This window comes from Myodes glareolus, chromosome 18 (genome assembly GCF_982192425.1).
Source record: "Myodes glareolus chromosome 18, mMyoGla1.1, whole genome shotgun sequence".
NCBI lineage: Eukaryota > Metazoa > Chordata > Mammalia > Rodentia > Cricetidae > Myodes > Myodes glareolus.
Genome location: NC_142043.1, coordinates 6501006 through 6518529, shown reverse-complemented (window position 1 = coordinate 6518529; position 17524 = coordinate 6501006). Strand labels below are relative to the sequence as shown.

At 35.7% G+C, this 17524-nt stretch overlaps 1 protein-coding gene across 1 annotated transcript in view; it reads right to left on the bottom strand.

Moving 5' to 3' along the window:
- Window positions 1-17524, bottom strand: part of Tbc1d5 (TBC1 domain family member 5) — a 438360-nt gene that overhangs the window by 166319 nt on the left and 254517 nt on the right. Inside the window, exons 10-13 of the mRNA XM_087897893.1 lie at window positions 10404-10526; window positions 9140-9186; window positions 8964-9033; window positions 7513-7685 (exon numbers count right to left, since the gene is read on the bottom strand). Coding sequence (XP_087754019.1) covers window positions 7513-7685; window positions 8964-9033; window positions 9140-9186; window positions 10404-10526 — 413 coding nt within the window. The remainder of the gene's footprint in view (window positions 1-7512; window positions 7686-8963; window positions 9034-9139; window positions 9187-10403; window positions 10527-17524) is intronic.

Genomic DNA, 17524 nt, shown 5'->3' with positions numbered 1-17524 from the left:
TGGGCTGTAAAGTTGACTGAAAAGAAAAACACATTTTAATGAATAACTGAGCATATGAAATGATTTACTTCAATAGTGAAGGGACGCAATTTTTAGGGGAATAATTACAGTCACTTCTGAAGAGTAAGAATTACATTTTAACCATATGCTCATAAGTTAAGTACAGGCATAAAGACACTGAGTACTCACAAATTATTACACTATGATATGTGAAGAAGCTGTGTATTATAAATATTGTAATATTATATTATAAAATTAAGCAGATTCACCAATAATCAAAATCTCACCTTAACAAATTTAACTAAACAGTACAAAATCTGCTAAGCCTGAGAAACAAGAAAGATATGAAATAAGCATCTGAACAGTAGAAAATCATCTCAGAAGTACTGGAAATTCCAAGTCCATAATTTAAGAGTGCTGAAGCCCAAGTATGTTATGAGAGCTCCCCTCAAAAGTGTTACTAATTGTACATCCTGTAGGTCCTTAATATGTATTCATTTATGTCAAAATGCCAACTACAATAAAAACTTTAGGTTATAACAAAAGATTACTAAGGCACAGAAAAACATTTCAGAGCTGGGTGGCAGTGGCTCAGCCTTTAATCCCAGCACTTGGGAGGCAGAGGCAGCAGGATCTCTTTGAGTTCAAGGTCAGCCTGGTCTACAAGAGCTGGTAGACAGATCCAGGACAGGTGTGCCAAAACTACAGAGAAACCCTGTCTCAAAAACAAACAAACAAACAAACAAACAACAACAACGATAAACAAAAAACAAGAAAAAAGAGAAAAAACAGTTCAGGTAAACTTCAATTTTTGTTTTCTGTTTAAGTGAATATTGTGACAGAAGTAAGAAACCAGAGTGGCAAGTGATAATACGAATCAGCAGTGATTACAAATCTGCTGGACTCAGAACAAACTATGGCATCAGAGACAAAGCTGAAACACATTTCATGTTTTTCTGTAATCAGAACCAAGGTATCAAATAATATATCATTCATAAAACAGAGATAAAAATATATCATAAAATCAACAACAAAAAAAGCATGGAAGGCACCAATAATAAAGTCAATGTTTTACTATGGGTTAGTATGCAATGAGAGCTATCACAAATTTTTAATTTTAAGAAAAAATATCCCAGTTATCAACCAGTAATTGCGAAACAAAAGGCTTCCTATGCTAATTATTTGAATGATTTCATTTTGAGTAGAAGAGGAATAATCATTCTTAAAGTTAATAGAAAACATGGTGTAAATGACTTTTAGGATTTATTATTTTGTATTATTACAATAATAGCATTAACATGCAAGATATTATGCAATACTCAGGGGTCTACAGGTATTGAGTCATGAATTTCAAGATAAATACCATATATTAATCCGAAATTAGGATAAAAACAGTTTATTGGAATGTTGTTATCCAATGTTGATACAATTGTTCTTATAGTAATCATTAATTTTATATAAGTTTATTATATTAAACAAGTTTATTACCTTAGTAATAAATTTAATGTAAATGTAGAGAACCTAAGTAGATGGCATATTTTCCAGATCATATGACTTCAAATAATATACTTCTATAAAAACTGCTTTAAAAATGTAGCAAAATTTATTCAAAATTAGAAGAATTATTACCATACTATAAGGCAGGCTAAACTTTTTTTGATGAATCATAAAGAGCTTAAACTAAATATTAACTAAATTAGGAGGCAGTATTTAAAACAGGATATACTTAGATTTTCTAACACATTTCACCCAACATAAACGGTTTTATGACATAATCTTCATTCTATACAGGTTGTTAGTACTACTAACATTCTTCTATTGACAAATTTACTATTGGAACTTGCAGCAAACCATTTTCTAATTTTGTTCAAATATTTTATCTTACCAAAAGTCACATTATTTTGTCTCAAATTAAAATTCCTTAAGAGCTGTCATGCAAATCTACATAATAGCAAGGAAATAAAGAATTTCTGTTCGTATGCTTAGAGAAACATTTTTATTAAGAAATTTGATGGTTGTATTTCTGTCCACTTAGTTACTTAAGAAAACATTAGAATATATTTTCAAATGTTAATTGAATGAAAAATTAACTTTCTTCCAGCAGCAACAAACGGTAGCATAAGCAAGTTCTTATATGAATACTGTGTGTATAATATGTAAAACAAAAGTATTTCAATTTATTTCCATTAAACACAAATCTGTAATATTTAAGAACAAAAAATTATTGTGCCAAGTTGATATAACCATTTTAAAAATCTGCTCTCAATTTTAATGCTATCTCTTAAAAAAGCACTGCTAGAAAATGACTTCTACATTTTCTCCAAACTAGAAACCTATGTATTTATTGATGAATACAGAATACTAAAGACAGAGTTGAAAGGGCTCCTAAATCACAGATAGATCTAATGAGACAATGGTGAGGATAGACAAGATGAGCACTTTCATATGGATACTGGATGTTTACTGCACACTAGTGAAGCACTGTACTCTCTGTACATCATGACTTATTCTCATTACACCCTAAGAAGCAAATGCCTTTATTTTTAAACCATTTCACAGGTAACAAAATTAGGCTCAAAGCAGTTGAAGAGGTATGATTTGATCTCAAAGTCTATGTTTCCTATGGAATGCATACACACACACACACACACACACACACACACACACACAAATACACTTCCCCAACTTTCTAATATTTAGCAATAAGAAATACACAAATGGATAAAACAGCTTAGAACAGAATTCAGAAACATGAGGTTTTTCAACTTATGTGGCTGTTCATAAGCGTCACAAACATTATGACAAACAAATATATGAGAAAAATCTTTGTACTAGACTATTTAAAACAGAAAAATAGATAAAACAAACATAATTATCTTTTTCAAAGATAAAACATAATTAAAAATAATTCAGATGATATTTGGATTAAAATGAGAAACATGAAGCGAATGTGGTTACTGAAAGTAATACCTATAAAGTAGAAAGTAAAAAGAGGAGATACATCATGGATCATAGAGTTTTACCAAGAAAGTACTTACAGGGATGTCCAATGAACTCTTGGAATTTTTAAGATAAATAGAAAATTGAAAAAAAAAAAAGTCTGATGTCTATACCCCTCCCCTCAAGGCACAGTCAGGGATCTGTGAGGAAGAGAAGGAAGCTTGTAAGAACCAGATAAGGACACAAGAGTGCTGGCTCATCAACGAATAGATAGGGACTATGGCAGCATGCCCAAGACTTTTACAAGTTCAAATCAGACAAAATCTAAGCACAAAGAAGTGGGCACAAAGTTCAGCCCCCTAACCAATAAGCTATTTGAAATTAACACCTGCTGGAAAAGGGAAAATGAGTTTTCTTTAACACTATGACACTGGGTATATCAACCACCTCCTGGGCCTTGCAAACCTCATGCTCAGTAACAGTTGTCCAACACTAAATACACTCCATGTGTGTGTGTTTTGTTTTGCTGTGTGTGTTTAACAGAAAGAAGGAATATAAAGTGAAACAGGGGTGGAATCTAGGAGGAATTGGGCTAGGTGGGGTAAGAATATAGTAACCAAAATATGTTGCATAATTTTTTAAAGATGCAGGGATGATTCAACATACAAAAATCTGTCAATGTAATCCATCATATAAACAACTTTTAAAAATAAAAACCACATGATCATCTCATTAGATGCTGAAAAAGCATTCTATAAAATACAGCATCCCTTCATAATAAAGGTCTTCGAGAGAGCAGGGATACAAGGAATTTATCTAAACTTAATAAAGGCAATATACAGCAAGTCAACAGCCAGCATCAAACTAAATGGAGAGAAACTCACAGCGATCCCACTGAAATCAGGAACAAGACAAGGTTGTCAACGCTCTCCTTATCTATTCAGTATCATTCTTGAGGTCCTAGCTAGAGCAATAAGACACCAAAAGGAGATCAAAGGGAAACAAATCAGAAAAGAAGAAGTCAACCTCTCACTATTTATTTGCTCATGATATGAGCAAAATATGAGCAAAAAAAATGGGGTTACATAAGTGACCCCAAAAATTCTTCCAAGGAAATTCTACAACTCATAAACACTTTCAGTAATATAGCAGAATGTAAGATTAATTAAAAAAATCAGCAGACCTCATTTACACAGATGATAAATGGGCTGAGAAAGAAATCAGAGAAACATCACCCTTCAAATAGCTACAAATAGCATAAAATATCTCAAAGTAACTCTAACCAAGCAAGTGGAAGACCTGTATGACAAGAACTTTAAATCTCTGAAGAAAGAAAGACTCCAGAAAAATGGAAAGATTTCCCATACTCTTGGGTAGGTAGACTGAACGTAGTGAAAATGGCAATTTTACCAAAAGCAATCTACAGATTCAATGCAATGCCCATTAAAATTCCAGCAAAATTCTTCATGGACCTCGAAATAACAGTACTCAACTTTATATAGAAGGGCAAAAAACCTAGGATAGCCGAAACAATCCTGTACAGCAAAGAAACTTCTGAAGGCATCACAATCCCTGACTTTAAATTCTACTACAGAGCTACAATACGGAAATCAGCCTGGTACTGGCATAAAAACAGACAGGAGGACAAATGGAACAGAATCGAAGACAGATATCAATCCACACACCTACAAACACCTGATTTTTGACAAAGAAGCCAAAAATACCAAATGGAACAAAGAAGGCTTATTTAACAAGCGGTGCAGGCATAACTGGATATCAACATGTAGAAGAAAGAAAATAGACCCATATCTATCACCATGCACAAAACTCAAGTCCAAGTGGATCAAAGACCTCAACATAAAGCCAACCACACTGAACCTCAAAGAAGAGAAAGTGGGAAGTACGCTTGAACGCATTGGCAGAGGAGACTACTTTCTAAATATAACCCCAGTAGCACAGACACTGATAGAAACAATTAGTAAATGGGACCTCCTGAAACTGAAAAGCTTCTGTAAATCAAAGGATATGAAAAAACAAGACAAAATGACACCCCACAAAATGAGAAAATATTTTCACCAACTCCACATCAGGGTCTGATCTCCAAAATATACTAAGAACTCAAGAAATTGGTCATCAAAAGAATAATCCAGTAAAAAAAAGGGGGGGGGTTATAGACATCAACAGAGAACTCTAAACAAAGGAATCTAAAATGGTTGAAAGATACTTAAGGAAATGTTCAACATCCTTAATCATCAGAGAAATTCAAATCAAAACAACTCTGAGATTCCTTCTTACATCTGTAAGAATGGCCAAGATCAAAAACACTGATGAGAATTTATACTGGACAGAATGTGGGGGTAAAAGAAACACACCTGTATTGCTGGCAGGAGTGCAAGCTGGTATAGCCCCTTTGGAGATCAGTATGGCAATTTCTCAGAAAATTAGGAAACAACCTTCCTCAAGAACCAGCAATACCATTTTTGGGTATATACTCAAAGGATGTTCAATCGTATCACAAGGACATGTGCTCAACTATGTTCATAACAGCATTGTTTGTCATAGCCAGAACCTGGAAACAACTAAAGAATGGATAAGGAAAATATGGTATATTTACACAATGGAGTACTACACAGCAGAAAAAAAAAGTGACACCTTGAGATTTGCAGCCAAATGTATGGATTCAGAAAACATCATATTGAGTGAGGTAACTCAGACCCAGAAAGACAAATATCATATGTACTCACTCATAAGTGGTTTTTAGACATAAATCAAAGAAAACCAGCCTACAGATAACAATCCCAGAGAACCTAGACAACAAGGAGGACCCTAAGAGAGACATAAAAGGATCTAATCTACATGGGAAACAGAAAAAGACAAGATTTCCTGAGTAAATTGGGAGCATGGGGATCACGGGAAAGGGTAGAAGGGGAAAGAAGTGGAAGGGAGGCGGGCAGAGAAAAATGTATAGCTCAATAAAAATCAATAGAAAGTTAAACATTTAAAAAGTGAAAATTAGGGGCTGGAGAGATGGCTCAGTGGTTAAGAGCATTGCCTGCTCTTCCAAAGGTCCTGAGTTCAATTCCCGGCAACCACATGGTGGCTCACAACCTCTGTAATAAGGTCTGGTGCCCTCTTCTGGTCTGCAGACATACACACAGACAGAATATTGTATATAGAATAAATATTAAAAAAATGAAAATTAAAGAAGTTTCGAAAATACACAAGTGTTTGGTATAAGAATATTCTAGATATAAATTAGTATACTAAAATTCATGTTACCTGGATTCCAAGTAAATTACCAGCTCAGATAATCTGGCAAAAAGTTATAAGCATTTCAAAGAAATGACAAAAATATGCAATAGTAAATTTTTTCTATTATCTTAAAGAGTCTTTTTCTGCTAGCAATAATTGAAATTAGTAAAAATGGACATTAGTTTTCAATTTATTCACAAAAAGGAGTTTGAACAAACAAAACCACTTTTTTATACTGAATTTTCCTTGAGGCATGTCTTCAAATATACCAATTCTTTGCATCACAGAAAGAACAACAGAACTTAACTCCCGACCTTTTAAATTAAAGCTCACAGTATTTACAGTGACACATATTTCACTTTTAAATGGCAATTCCCTAATATCAGCCTGTGCTGTCCAATGACCATGGCACGGAAGTCTGTTATCTCCAATAGGAATAATGAAGGTGTTTCGCTGACACCACAGCTAAGGCACACAAGTGAAAACCAGTACCATAAACAGAAGAGAGCAGACTTCTTCTTCAACAGAACTCAGCGCTTTCCAAGAAAAAAGGTTGAGATTATCATTCGTGACTCAGTCTCACAAGAAAACATAAATAAAACACGCACTGGGTCTTTTATGTAAATTTAAATCTTTTATATAAGTCCCTGTTCTATGTATATCTCAATGACGTTCTTTAAACATCGAAGTTAATTGAGAGTTAGGCTTCAAAAATTTTCTTTTAAGCAATTGCTTAGCAGTAGATGAAGATGAAAAGAACATTTTTTTAAAATGTGATGAATAAATAATTTTGTTATCTACAGATTTACATAGATAACAGATACTAACCAAAGCACTAGTTTTCTCATTTATCTATATACCACATTTAATCATGTGGAGAACACACACACGCACGCACACACACACGCACGCACACACCCACGCATGCCACCCCTAAGGAATTACTGAGTCCCTGCTCTTCTGTTAGCATGTTAGAGAATTATGTGACTACAGATAATTACAACAGCATGTTCACTGAGAAAAATACTTTTCACCCAGAAGGAAATTCAAGGCATTCAAAGAACACAGTCCAGATGACTCAGGGTTTTGGGTCTGGATTCATGTGTGTTTACCTGTGCAATCCCATGCTTCCTTAGACTGCTTAGTTAAATAACATACTATAACATGTTCAACGAGACACCATATGTGAAAATAATGCGATGACCCGGCATATGAAAGACATGAAACTAGAACAGGCCCTACTTTCAGGGATCTGAGCTATTCAGAAACTACCAGAAAAATCATAATTAGAAATAGCTAAAGTAGAAATTTAAAACTTACAACCCATATATTTGTGGTGCAATTTCTAGTCTGTTCAAGTGCATGTAGAGCTCAATATCATGCTTCTTCAGTAGGTGATCCTGGATCTGGTTGACTTTAGTAACAATGGCAACTGTTGGCCCTAAATCCTGCGGTCTAGCAAAAGGGATGGGTGTCATCAGAGTGTCTTTTCCCTGAAAAATAGAAGACATATTATTTCAATTTGAAATTAAGTAACATGGCAATTGGTTTTAAATTTATCCATCAAAGGAGTTTAAAGATGCAACACTGCTCTATCATAACCATGGCATAACGAACATTTATGGGGCAGGTGGCAGCTGTGCTTGTCCAGCATCACCCAGAGTGTCTCTTCTAAGTGTCTTTTACTTGCATAGTTCCTCTTGTGACATTAAATTTACCAGGAGAATTGGGCTAGAAGCAGTGAATCCTGTCAGGAGGTCCCTGGCCAGTTGATCTGGTTAGGCTTGGATGGAAGTATATTAAAACTGAAACACTAAATGAAAACTCCACAAAAAGGGAAAGAAAAAATATTTTAGAAAAGGAAATGTTCTTTCTCTATCCTTTGGTCAATGTAAGCAGCTGAGAAAAGATGAACAGCTTCAACAATGAAGTGCTTACAGTCCCATCTGTGTGAGGCCCGCCCTCAACTTGCCACACTTCAGACTTCTGTGGACTCCCTGAGCCTGATCCACCTTGATCTCCAGTCGCTCATTTCTGGGTCTGACACTGGCATCTGTAGAATCCCTCACTAGTGATTCGTGGCTTACTGCTGAGTTTAAATCTAATGCTCAAATAATACTGTTTATGCGTTTTCCAAAATTGCTTTCCCATACAGAAAATTCTCTGCTCAAATGCTATTACTCATTTAAATCCTATATTAAATGAAAATAAAATAAAGTAAGAATAAAGGACATGGACATTAAATCTGTGATTTTAAATTAACATACTAGCAAAAGAAAGCAATCTGCCTGACACAGATCTTTATCAATGTACTTCAATAGCAATGCATTAAAAAAGACCTCATTAAGAGATCAATAAAAGATTTATAATAGCCAGGTGTATGGCATGCGCCTTTACACCCAATACGCAGGCAGATCACTGTGAGTTACTAATTAGCCAGGGCTACATACTGAATCCCTCTCTGTCTGAAAAAGACAAAACAGACTTAAAAAGTTTATAATAATTTTATTATTAGCTGTGGCAATACTGCATGACTAATATGCATATATAAAGGAAAGGTTCCACTTATGTATATGAATCTTCATGTTGTATTAATTTATATATCAATATTATTAGAATATGTAATAGATAGCTAGAATTGCTGCCCTAAGTATGTTTATAATTTATGATAAAAATGATTAGCTATATTACAGTGAAATAACTATTCTAGTGTATGTTTTTATTTACTGGTACAAAAATGTACTGAAGAGATCTGTACTATTAAGAGTTACCTTTTGACCATCATGCTCAAAAGTAGAAAACCAAGGTTCAGCAGTTTCCATAAGCTGTGAGAACATTGCACTAAAAATTAGAAAAAAAAATAATTATATATTTAATCTTCACTAAAGTGCTGATGGTATTTTTTTTTTTAAACAAAGAAAGAAAACGCAATAGTTGTAATACTTACTAGGCATCAGGCTCCAGAAACTCAGGGTTCAATAGAGTTTTCATTTCCTCACTTAAAAAAGAAGATAATTCAAGCCATCAATGTGAGCAAATTTTAATAACTCTAGTAGATATAGCCTCTGTTTAGTCTGCATTCATAAGCCAATTTACATACAGTGTGCAACTAAAGTTAGTCTTTCGAAGGTCAACTCCAGTAACAAACAAAATTCTGATTTTTAGAAAAATTAAAAGGAAGTTATTTGATTGTCTGTGTCCCAATAAAGTAACCATCTAATTATTCCAGATAATGTATAGAAAGAGTGACACTATATCCTTCCAGGTATTCCAGATAATATATGGAAAAAGTGATACTATAGTCCTTGACTAAGTTTGATCTAGAATAATTTTTTACTCTACAATATATCACTTTTCTTTCAAAACAAACTAAAGCAGCAAAGTCTTCTCATTCTAAAGTAACTTCCAATCACCTAGATGTTCTTACAAACATATCACATGCAGCAGTTGCAGAAGTAAAACAGGCATGAAAACACGATCTCAAGACTATTGTCAACCTTAGATTGTAGAGTAATTCAAGGTAGTAAAAAGCTAAGTTACTTGTGTCGATTTCATGAAATCAATAAAATTAGAAAACTGGACATTATGCAACCACTAATTCATATACTGTAAAAAAAGGGTTAATATAATTTGGGCATGTATCCAGCAAAACAGTCCATCTGATTAGGAAGGATCATATAAACACGTGCCAAGTTATCATCAGGTATATTGTTGCCGGCATACAATTCATTTAGATAGGAAGACTCTTAACAATGCCTGATAGTCCTATAGCTCACCCAGCATAAAATGCTTCTTGTTGGACTCACTGGTGTTTTAAGATAGAGAGCTAAATTTTAACGGTTACCAAAGCTAAGGCCAATTACAAAAGTCATTTACAAGAAAGAATAACTGAGTATTTCTCAAAACTATGAAAAGCCACTCTATTTCACAGAGCAGTGTCCTTGGTTAGCACCACTCCTTTATGAACTAAGCTGAGTCAGAGCTGGGAGGGAGAAAGTGTCACACAAAGTTTTCATTCGATTATCATTTTAAAAATAATATCAAACATTTCCTTTTTGATCCTTTACTTTTTTTTTTATTTGACAAGTCCTACTATTTCAAACACACTTATAATTCAAATTTGCCATGTATCTAAACCAGCATTAGAATTTAGCACAGATCAATCTCATGAAATACAATCAATCGTTTACAGAATACAAAACTAAAGTAACTTCAGTTTGAAAATATTTGCATGGAACAACTTGCCTGGGCTGTGCAGACTCACTGGCGTGGAGAAAAGCTTGGTGGTCACAGTGAAGAACAAAGATGATAGGTGCTAGCAGCTCATGCATACCCTAAAACACAGGGTCAGAAGAAATGAGTCGGAGGATAAGAACAGATATCACTAATATAATGGACAGCATCAGCTAAGTCAAATGCTTCTATTCTTTTGCTCCAGGGCTTGATCTTGGTTCTGAACTCAAGGTTTTATGCGTGTCAAGCAACATTTGCAATGTGTAAGTACTTATTCAAACAATTACCACCACAAGTATGTCCATTGTTACATAAAAAAGCATAGAAGTCGAATGCTACAAAATGAGTTCTATCTACTTTTAGAATTTGATTGTAATTCTAGCAGAGAATGTATTCTTTAAAATACAGGGAGCAGTTATCTCTTAAATGACACGACAAACAATAAATTGGCATGGCAGACAACCTTGCACCTGTCAGTTGCTTCAAGATCTGTACTCATAAATATGAATTTCACTTATGCAAATTATAATCATGAGCTACAGTGTAAAGATCTGCACTGAGGGCAATGAAGAACTGTAGACCTAAGAAATTACACCCAATGTTTTCATTATATAATGGCTCCAAATTAGGATGCCTGTAGATTTAGGAAGAGCTGAAGTCAGCTGGCTAGGAATGTTAGATAATAAGAGAAACAATCTTTAGCAAGCATGACACAAAATGAAGTTTTCAATATAATTTTAAACATGTTTAATCAGAAACCTCACATTTTTCCGTGTACTTCAACAACAAACTTAAAATGTTTTCTCTTCTACTGGCATTCAACAGTGGATCACACAAATGGGCACAAACCAAGGAAAACGGTAGTTGTTAGTTTCGCTTTAAAAGTTCATCTTATCCATCATTTACCCATTTGGAGGGAAAATAAGTTTGTTAGATTAGGTATTAGCCTTATTAATACAGATTTTGATCTTTTAATCATAAAATGCCACACTTTACCACACAAGACAGATTATACTCTTTCTAGACACAAAAGTAAGCAAATGCTCACTTCCCTTTTGGTTGACAGATAAGGATGCTCTTTTACTTTATAAATGGTGAGAAAACATAAACTTTACAGGAAGAAGAAAGAAACATGAGAGTAGAGAGAGTATTTTGCTGGTAGAAAAGGTAGAAGCTACCTGTGCTGTGAGGACAGACCCTGCTTGTCTCAGAAAATCTGTCATAATTGCACAGTTCCTATCGGAGTGTAAGACTTCACTTTAGCAGACTGCACTCATCACTTGTCAATAGTGTTGAATACAAATGATGTAATAACATAGTTCAAGTCACTCACTCTTTACTGGTGATGTGAAAAAAGCTATCATACATACCTAAAATATTTGATCTAACTCTTAGCATGGGAAACACTGAAAAATCAGGTGAACTATGATTTAAAAAAGATGGGATGAATGGAAATGATTTAAATACAACTTACACTCATTTATAAAATTCTCAAAAATCTTTATTACAAAGCATCACCATATACTTAACGATGTAATGTAGGTAACTTCAGAGAGGCAGGTACAATGACAATGAAGTGAGGCAGACAGACTGGCCTGATGCCAAATAAACACTACAATTAAAAACTATCATGGATACCTGCATGGTATCAATTTTACCAATTTCTAATAGTTTGTTCAAAGCAAATCTTTACTAAAGTAGAGTAGAACTTCTGGGTAATGATACCTGTTAAAGCCCTTGATACACATCATCGTCCAGAGATAATCCCTTACTGCAGAATACAGAAATAAACATCTCACATCTTCATATTTATAATTTTTAAAATATGAACTCACAATCCTAGGAAGTCTGAACTCAAAACCTCTGCTGGTCATTTGTAATGAGTAAGCTATTGTGTCTTAGTAAAGAGTGTGTGTTGTCCTTTCATGTATAAATATGTATGGTGTGTGTATTTATTTTACTGTGTGTTGGTTACATATGGGCTAACTGTTTAATCATGCAATATGTGCATATGTGGAGGCTTAAGGTTCACATCAGTAATCTAACATAACTGGCCTTCCATCTTACTTACTGAGGTAAGATCTCTCAATTAAATACAGGGCTTGAAGCTATGGCTAGTCATGTTAGCCAGATTATAGTGGAGATTCCGAATAGCTCTGTATTCCAAGGCTAGAACTTCAGACAGACCACATCCACTTATCACTGACATGGTTCTAGAGTACTTGACTCTAGAGGGGTTCCCAGGTCCAAGGAGAGGTCTCCACATCATTCCTTGGGCAGCAGAGGAGAGGGTGCCTGAACTGGCCTTGTCCCAGAGTCACACTGATGAATATCTTGCATATCACCATAGAACCTTCATCTGGCGATGGATGGAGATAGAGACAGAGACCTACATTGGAGAACTGAACTGAGCTCCCAAGGTCCAAATGAGGAGCAGTAGGAGGGAGAACATGAGCAAGGAAATCAGGACCATGAGGGGTGCGTCCACCCACTGCGATGGTGGGACTGATCTAATGGGAGCTCACCAAGGCCAGCTGGACTGGGACTGATGGAGCATGTGTCAAACCGGACTCTCTGAATGTGGCTGTCAATGAGGGCTGACTGAGAAGCCAAGGACAATGGCACTGGGTTTTGATTCTACTGCATGGACTGGCTTTGTGGGAGCCTGGTTTGTTTGGATGTTCACCTTCCTAGACCTGGATGAAGGGGGGAGGTCCTTGGACTTCCCACAGGGCAGGGAACTCTGACTGTTCTTCGGACTGGAGAGGAAGGAGAGGGGGAGTGGAAGGGAAATGGGAGGTAGGGATGAGGTGGAAATTTTTAATAAATAATATATATATATATATATGCCAAAAAAAGGTGCTTGTCATCCTTAGCATTAGGCAAATCCAAATTAAAATTACTTCTGGATTTCATCTTCCTCTAGTCAAAGTGGCTGAGAGCAAGAGAACAACTGCTGGCGGCTTCTATGACTGGGGCAGCCGTCTGGAGTCACCACAGACAAACTTACGAGTGACACAGCTCTACTCCTTGTCCTGTTTACAGCAGCCAGGAAATGGAAAACACCTAATGTCCTTCACCTGACTACTGGTTAATGAATATATGGCACATATTTACAATAGAATTCTATTCAGTTGTAAAGAAAAATGGAACGATGAAATTTGTAGGCCAGTGAATGAATCAGGATAACATTATACTGAATGATGTAAGCGAGACTCAGAAAGAGTTAAAAAGTTTTAAGTATACAGCCAGAAATGACTATAGAAACCAGGGAAGTAGACATGGTTCAAGGGGGAGTGGAGAGGAAGAAAATGACCTTCAGAGAGGGAGAGTAGAGGACTTAGGTGTTATGAAGAGGGAAATAAGAAAAATAGCTAAGAGACTTTAAACTAGGTAAAGAAGGTAGGGTTACTCTCTGAATTTTTGAAAAAAACATAGAGAAGCACGATATTTTATAAGCTTATATAAAATCTATAATTGTGTGTGCATGTGTATGGGAATGCTTTCTCCAAGGGTCAGAGGCTATCAAACAGAAAACTCTAGGGCAGGTAAATGCAAAGTTTCCCTTCAAGTTGTCAGGGGAGTGAAAGAGACTGCCCAAAGTGCAGATACTATTGCCATTGTTCTTAGTTGTCCCCCCAGAACTTGAACGTAAGTCCTTATTGCTTAAAATATCACACGCACTAGACAGAGGATTGGAGGACTGAAGGTGGAAATGACCTGGAAATCTCTCTGAAAGACAAACTGTCATAGTATGAGTAGGTACAAGTTAGAAAGAGAAAAAAACAATCAATAATTCTATTCAGATTTGAAGCTACAAACCACAACAATGACCACATTGGCAAGATACCCCCAAAAGTTTGTTCAATAGTGCCAATTGTATCTAGGGAATGAACAATGCCCATTTAATTGAACTTAAGCCCCCTTCCATAGGAGGGAATTCCTGCTTTGTACTGGAAGACAGTCAGCTATAGCTGGAGGGGGTCACAGACCCTAGTTCTACTGCTTCCTAAACCAATGTAATTTCTGTTGAATTCAAATATGTATCCTTATAACCAAAGGTAGGTGCAATTCTGATCCATTATCAAAGAAGCTTCATTTTGCATTTCTGAGACTAGTTCAGAGAATTACACCTGGTAAAAACTCAAGTGACTAACTGACCAGAGATGTACAAGTCCATTTGGTACATCTACAGTGCAACCACCAACATCAAAGCCATGGGTAAAATCTAGGGAAAGTGCTGGGAAGATTGTAAGAGCAGAAGGATAGGATGCCTACTGTTGAGGATCTTCTAGAGCTAACAAGGAAGATGCACCCATGAAATCTCAAAAATATGGCTGCCTAAATAAGGCATGTATAATTACAATATCACCTGACATACTAATGTGGATAGGGGAAACTTCACAAGCCTCCGGCCCACAAATGATTAAGTGCTAGATTAATTGCTATAGGCAATTAATGGCTGCTAAGAGAAAGGAAATTAATTGCTACTTTATACAGCTTATCCAATCCCAAATAGTCAACCATAAACATATAAAAAATCATTATTTAACAAACCCCATATGTGGTAAACATGCACATATATGTACAAATATATATACATACATATTCACACATATGTGTATATATATATGTATATATAAAACAGTAACAAATAAGAACAAATAATACATTTGAAAGACAGAGGAGAGGGATACAAGAGGATCTGGTGGGAATAGAGAGAGAAGTACAAATGATGTAAATAAAGTATTCATATATGAAAGTCTCAAAATATAGAAATATTAAATTTAAAAAGTAATTATTTTTATCTCTTTGTATATTTCTGCCTTCTTTAACTATCATTGACTATTAAGTTTCTGTGGCACTTCTCTCTCTAAATTCAAGTATCATTTGTCATTTGCTTATCACATGACAGATGCCACATGTGCTAGGGATATAGCAATTAACAAAGTAGACTGTTTCCTAACCTGAATGGGATTTTATTCATTATCAGGAGACACACATTAACAAAACGTGTGTTAGAATGGTTAAGTTATAAACTAGTATGTGTATATGCTGATGTAGGAGGTTCTTCTGTCTATGTGTTGCTTTCATTGGTTGAATAAAGAAACTGCCTTGGCCTTTTGATAGGGCAGAACTTAGATAGATGCAAAGATTGAACTGAACTCTGGGAGGAAGAAGGCAGTGTGGCAGACGCTATAGTTCTCCTGCCCAAGACGTACGGTGGTTAGACTCATGCCAGTAAGCCACAGTCAAGTGGTGATACACATTAATGGAAATGGGTTAAATCAAGATATGTGAGAGTTGGCCAAAAAGAGGCTAGATATAATGGGTCAGGCGGTAATTTAATTAATAAAATTTCTGTATGGTTATTTCAAGGGTTAAGCAGGCTGGACGGGACGGAACAAAAGGACCTGCTCTCCCTACTACAATACACAAAGCTGTGGAACTAAGTATGTGCATAATGCTATATCCAAGTTCTGCAGCTCTGGCCTCAACAACTGGTGGGTGGGTTGAAAACAGTAGCAAAATAGGGGACTGAGGATATGAGTCAGTCAATAAAGTTTTTGCTCCATAAACATGAGGACCTGAGTGTGAACTTTAATACCTATGTAAAAACCTAGGTGTGGTGGCCTGCATTTATAAGACCAGCCCATGGAACACAGAGACAGGAGAATACCACAGGTGTGTCGGGAGTTAGTTCAGTCAATTAGCTCCAATTCAATGAACACTTGTCTCTTGAAAAGTATATTAGAAAGCAACTGAGGTAGACAGCTTCTGCCCTACACATACATATACAAGACACATGGGACATATACACACACCACACAAAATAATTAAAAGGAATTGAGTCTATACATACATAAACATACAAAAGTATAAAACAATTCAAATGAACTGCATCCACACTAAATTTAGTATCCTTCTTTTCAGTTTGGAGCATGTCCTGGAACTAGTTCTTGTAGACCAGGCTGGCTGGCCTCACACTCACAGAGATGTGCCTGCCTCAGCCTCCTGAGTGCTGGGATTAAAGGTGTGTGCACGGTGATTTACACAAACTCTTATGTCCTTTTACAGGCCCATGTATGTATGTATGTGTGGGTATATATGTATATGAGTGAGCTACCAGCTAACATATTTACATATTGAAAAGGTGAGCAAGAATATTAAATATAATTATTACTTAATCATATCTCAAATCAATAAATAAAGGTATATTTTACTGAATAAAAATGTAGAATCCTCTAAACAACATGAAGACAGTATTTTTTGAAATAAAATCATATTATTTTGAGTGTATAAGTGTTTTGGCTGCATGTATGTCTTTGTATCAAGGGTGTGACTGGTGCCCATAGAGGCATGAAAAGAGCTAGAGTTATGAAAGGTTATGAGTTGCTATGTAACTGTGGGAACTGAACCCAGGTCCTCTGAAAGAGTAGTCAGTGTTCTTAGCTGCTGAGCCATCTCTCCAGCCCTTAACAGAATCTTTTAGAAGTTTAATTTTTACTTCTAAAAAATCTACAGCATTTCTGAAATACCTGGGAGAAATTATTAGTTTTTGTTTGTTTTGTTTTTAGATTTGCTCTAAGCTAGGTGGTGGTGGCACACACCTTTAATCTCAATACTTGGGAGGCAGAGCCAGGTGGATCTCTGTGAGTTTGAGGGCAGGCTGGTCTACGAGTGAATTCCAGAACAGGCAGGGCTATTAAAGAGAGAAACTATCTTGGGAAAAAAAAAAAGATTTATTTAAATTTTATGGGTATGAGTTGAGTACTCATTCATCCCTACATGTATGCCTGTTCACCATGTGCACTGCCCACAGACGTCAAATAAAGGGCACTAGATCTTATGCAACTGTAGTCATATACAGCTGTTAGCTTCCAGGGGATGCTAGGAACTGACCCATATCTTCTGCAAGAGCAACAAATGCTCTTAACTACTGTGACATCTTACTAGCCCAGGAAAATTTTTAGTTTTGTTCTCAATTTTAGTCTAGTAAAACTTGATTAATAATTACAAGTAAATAAAGGACAAGGTTCAATGACAGAGAGTTCATCACACAAGAGCATGGCTTCAACAGGAAAAAAAATTAAAAAAA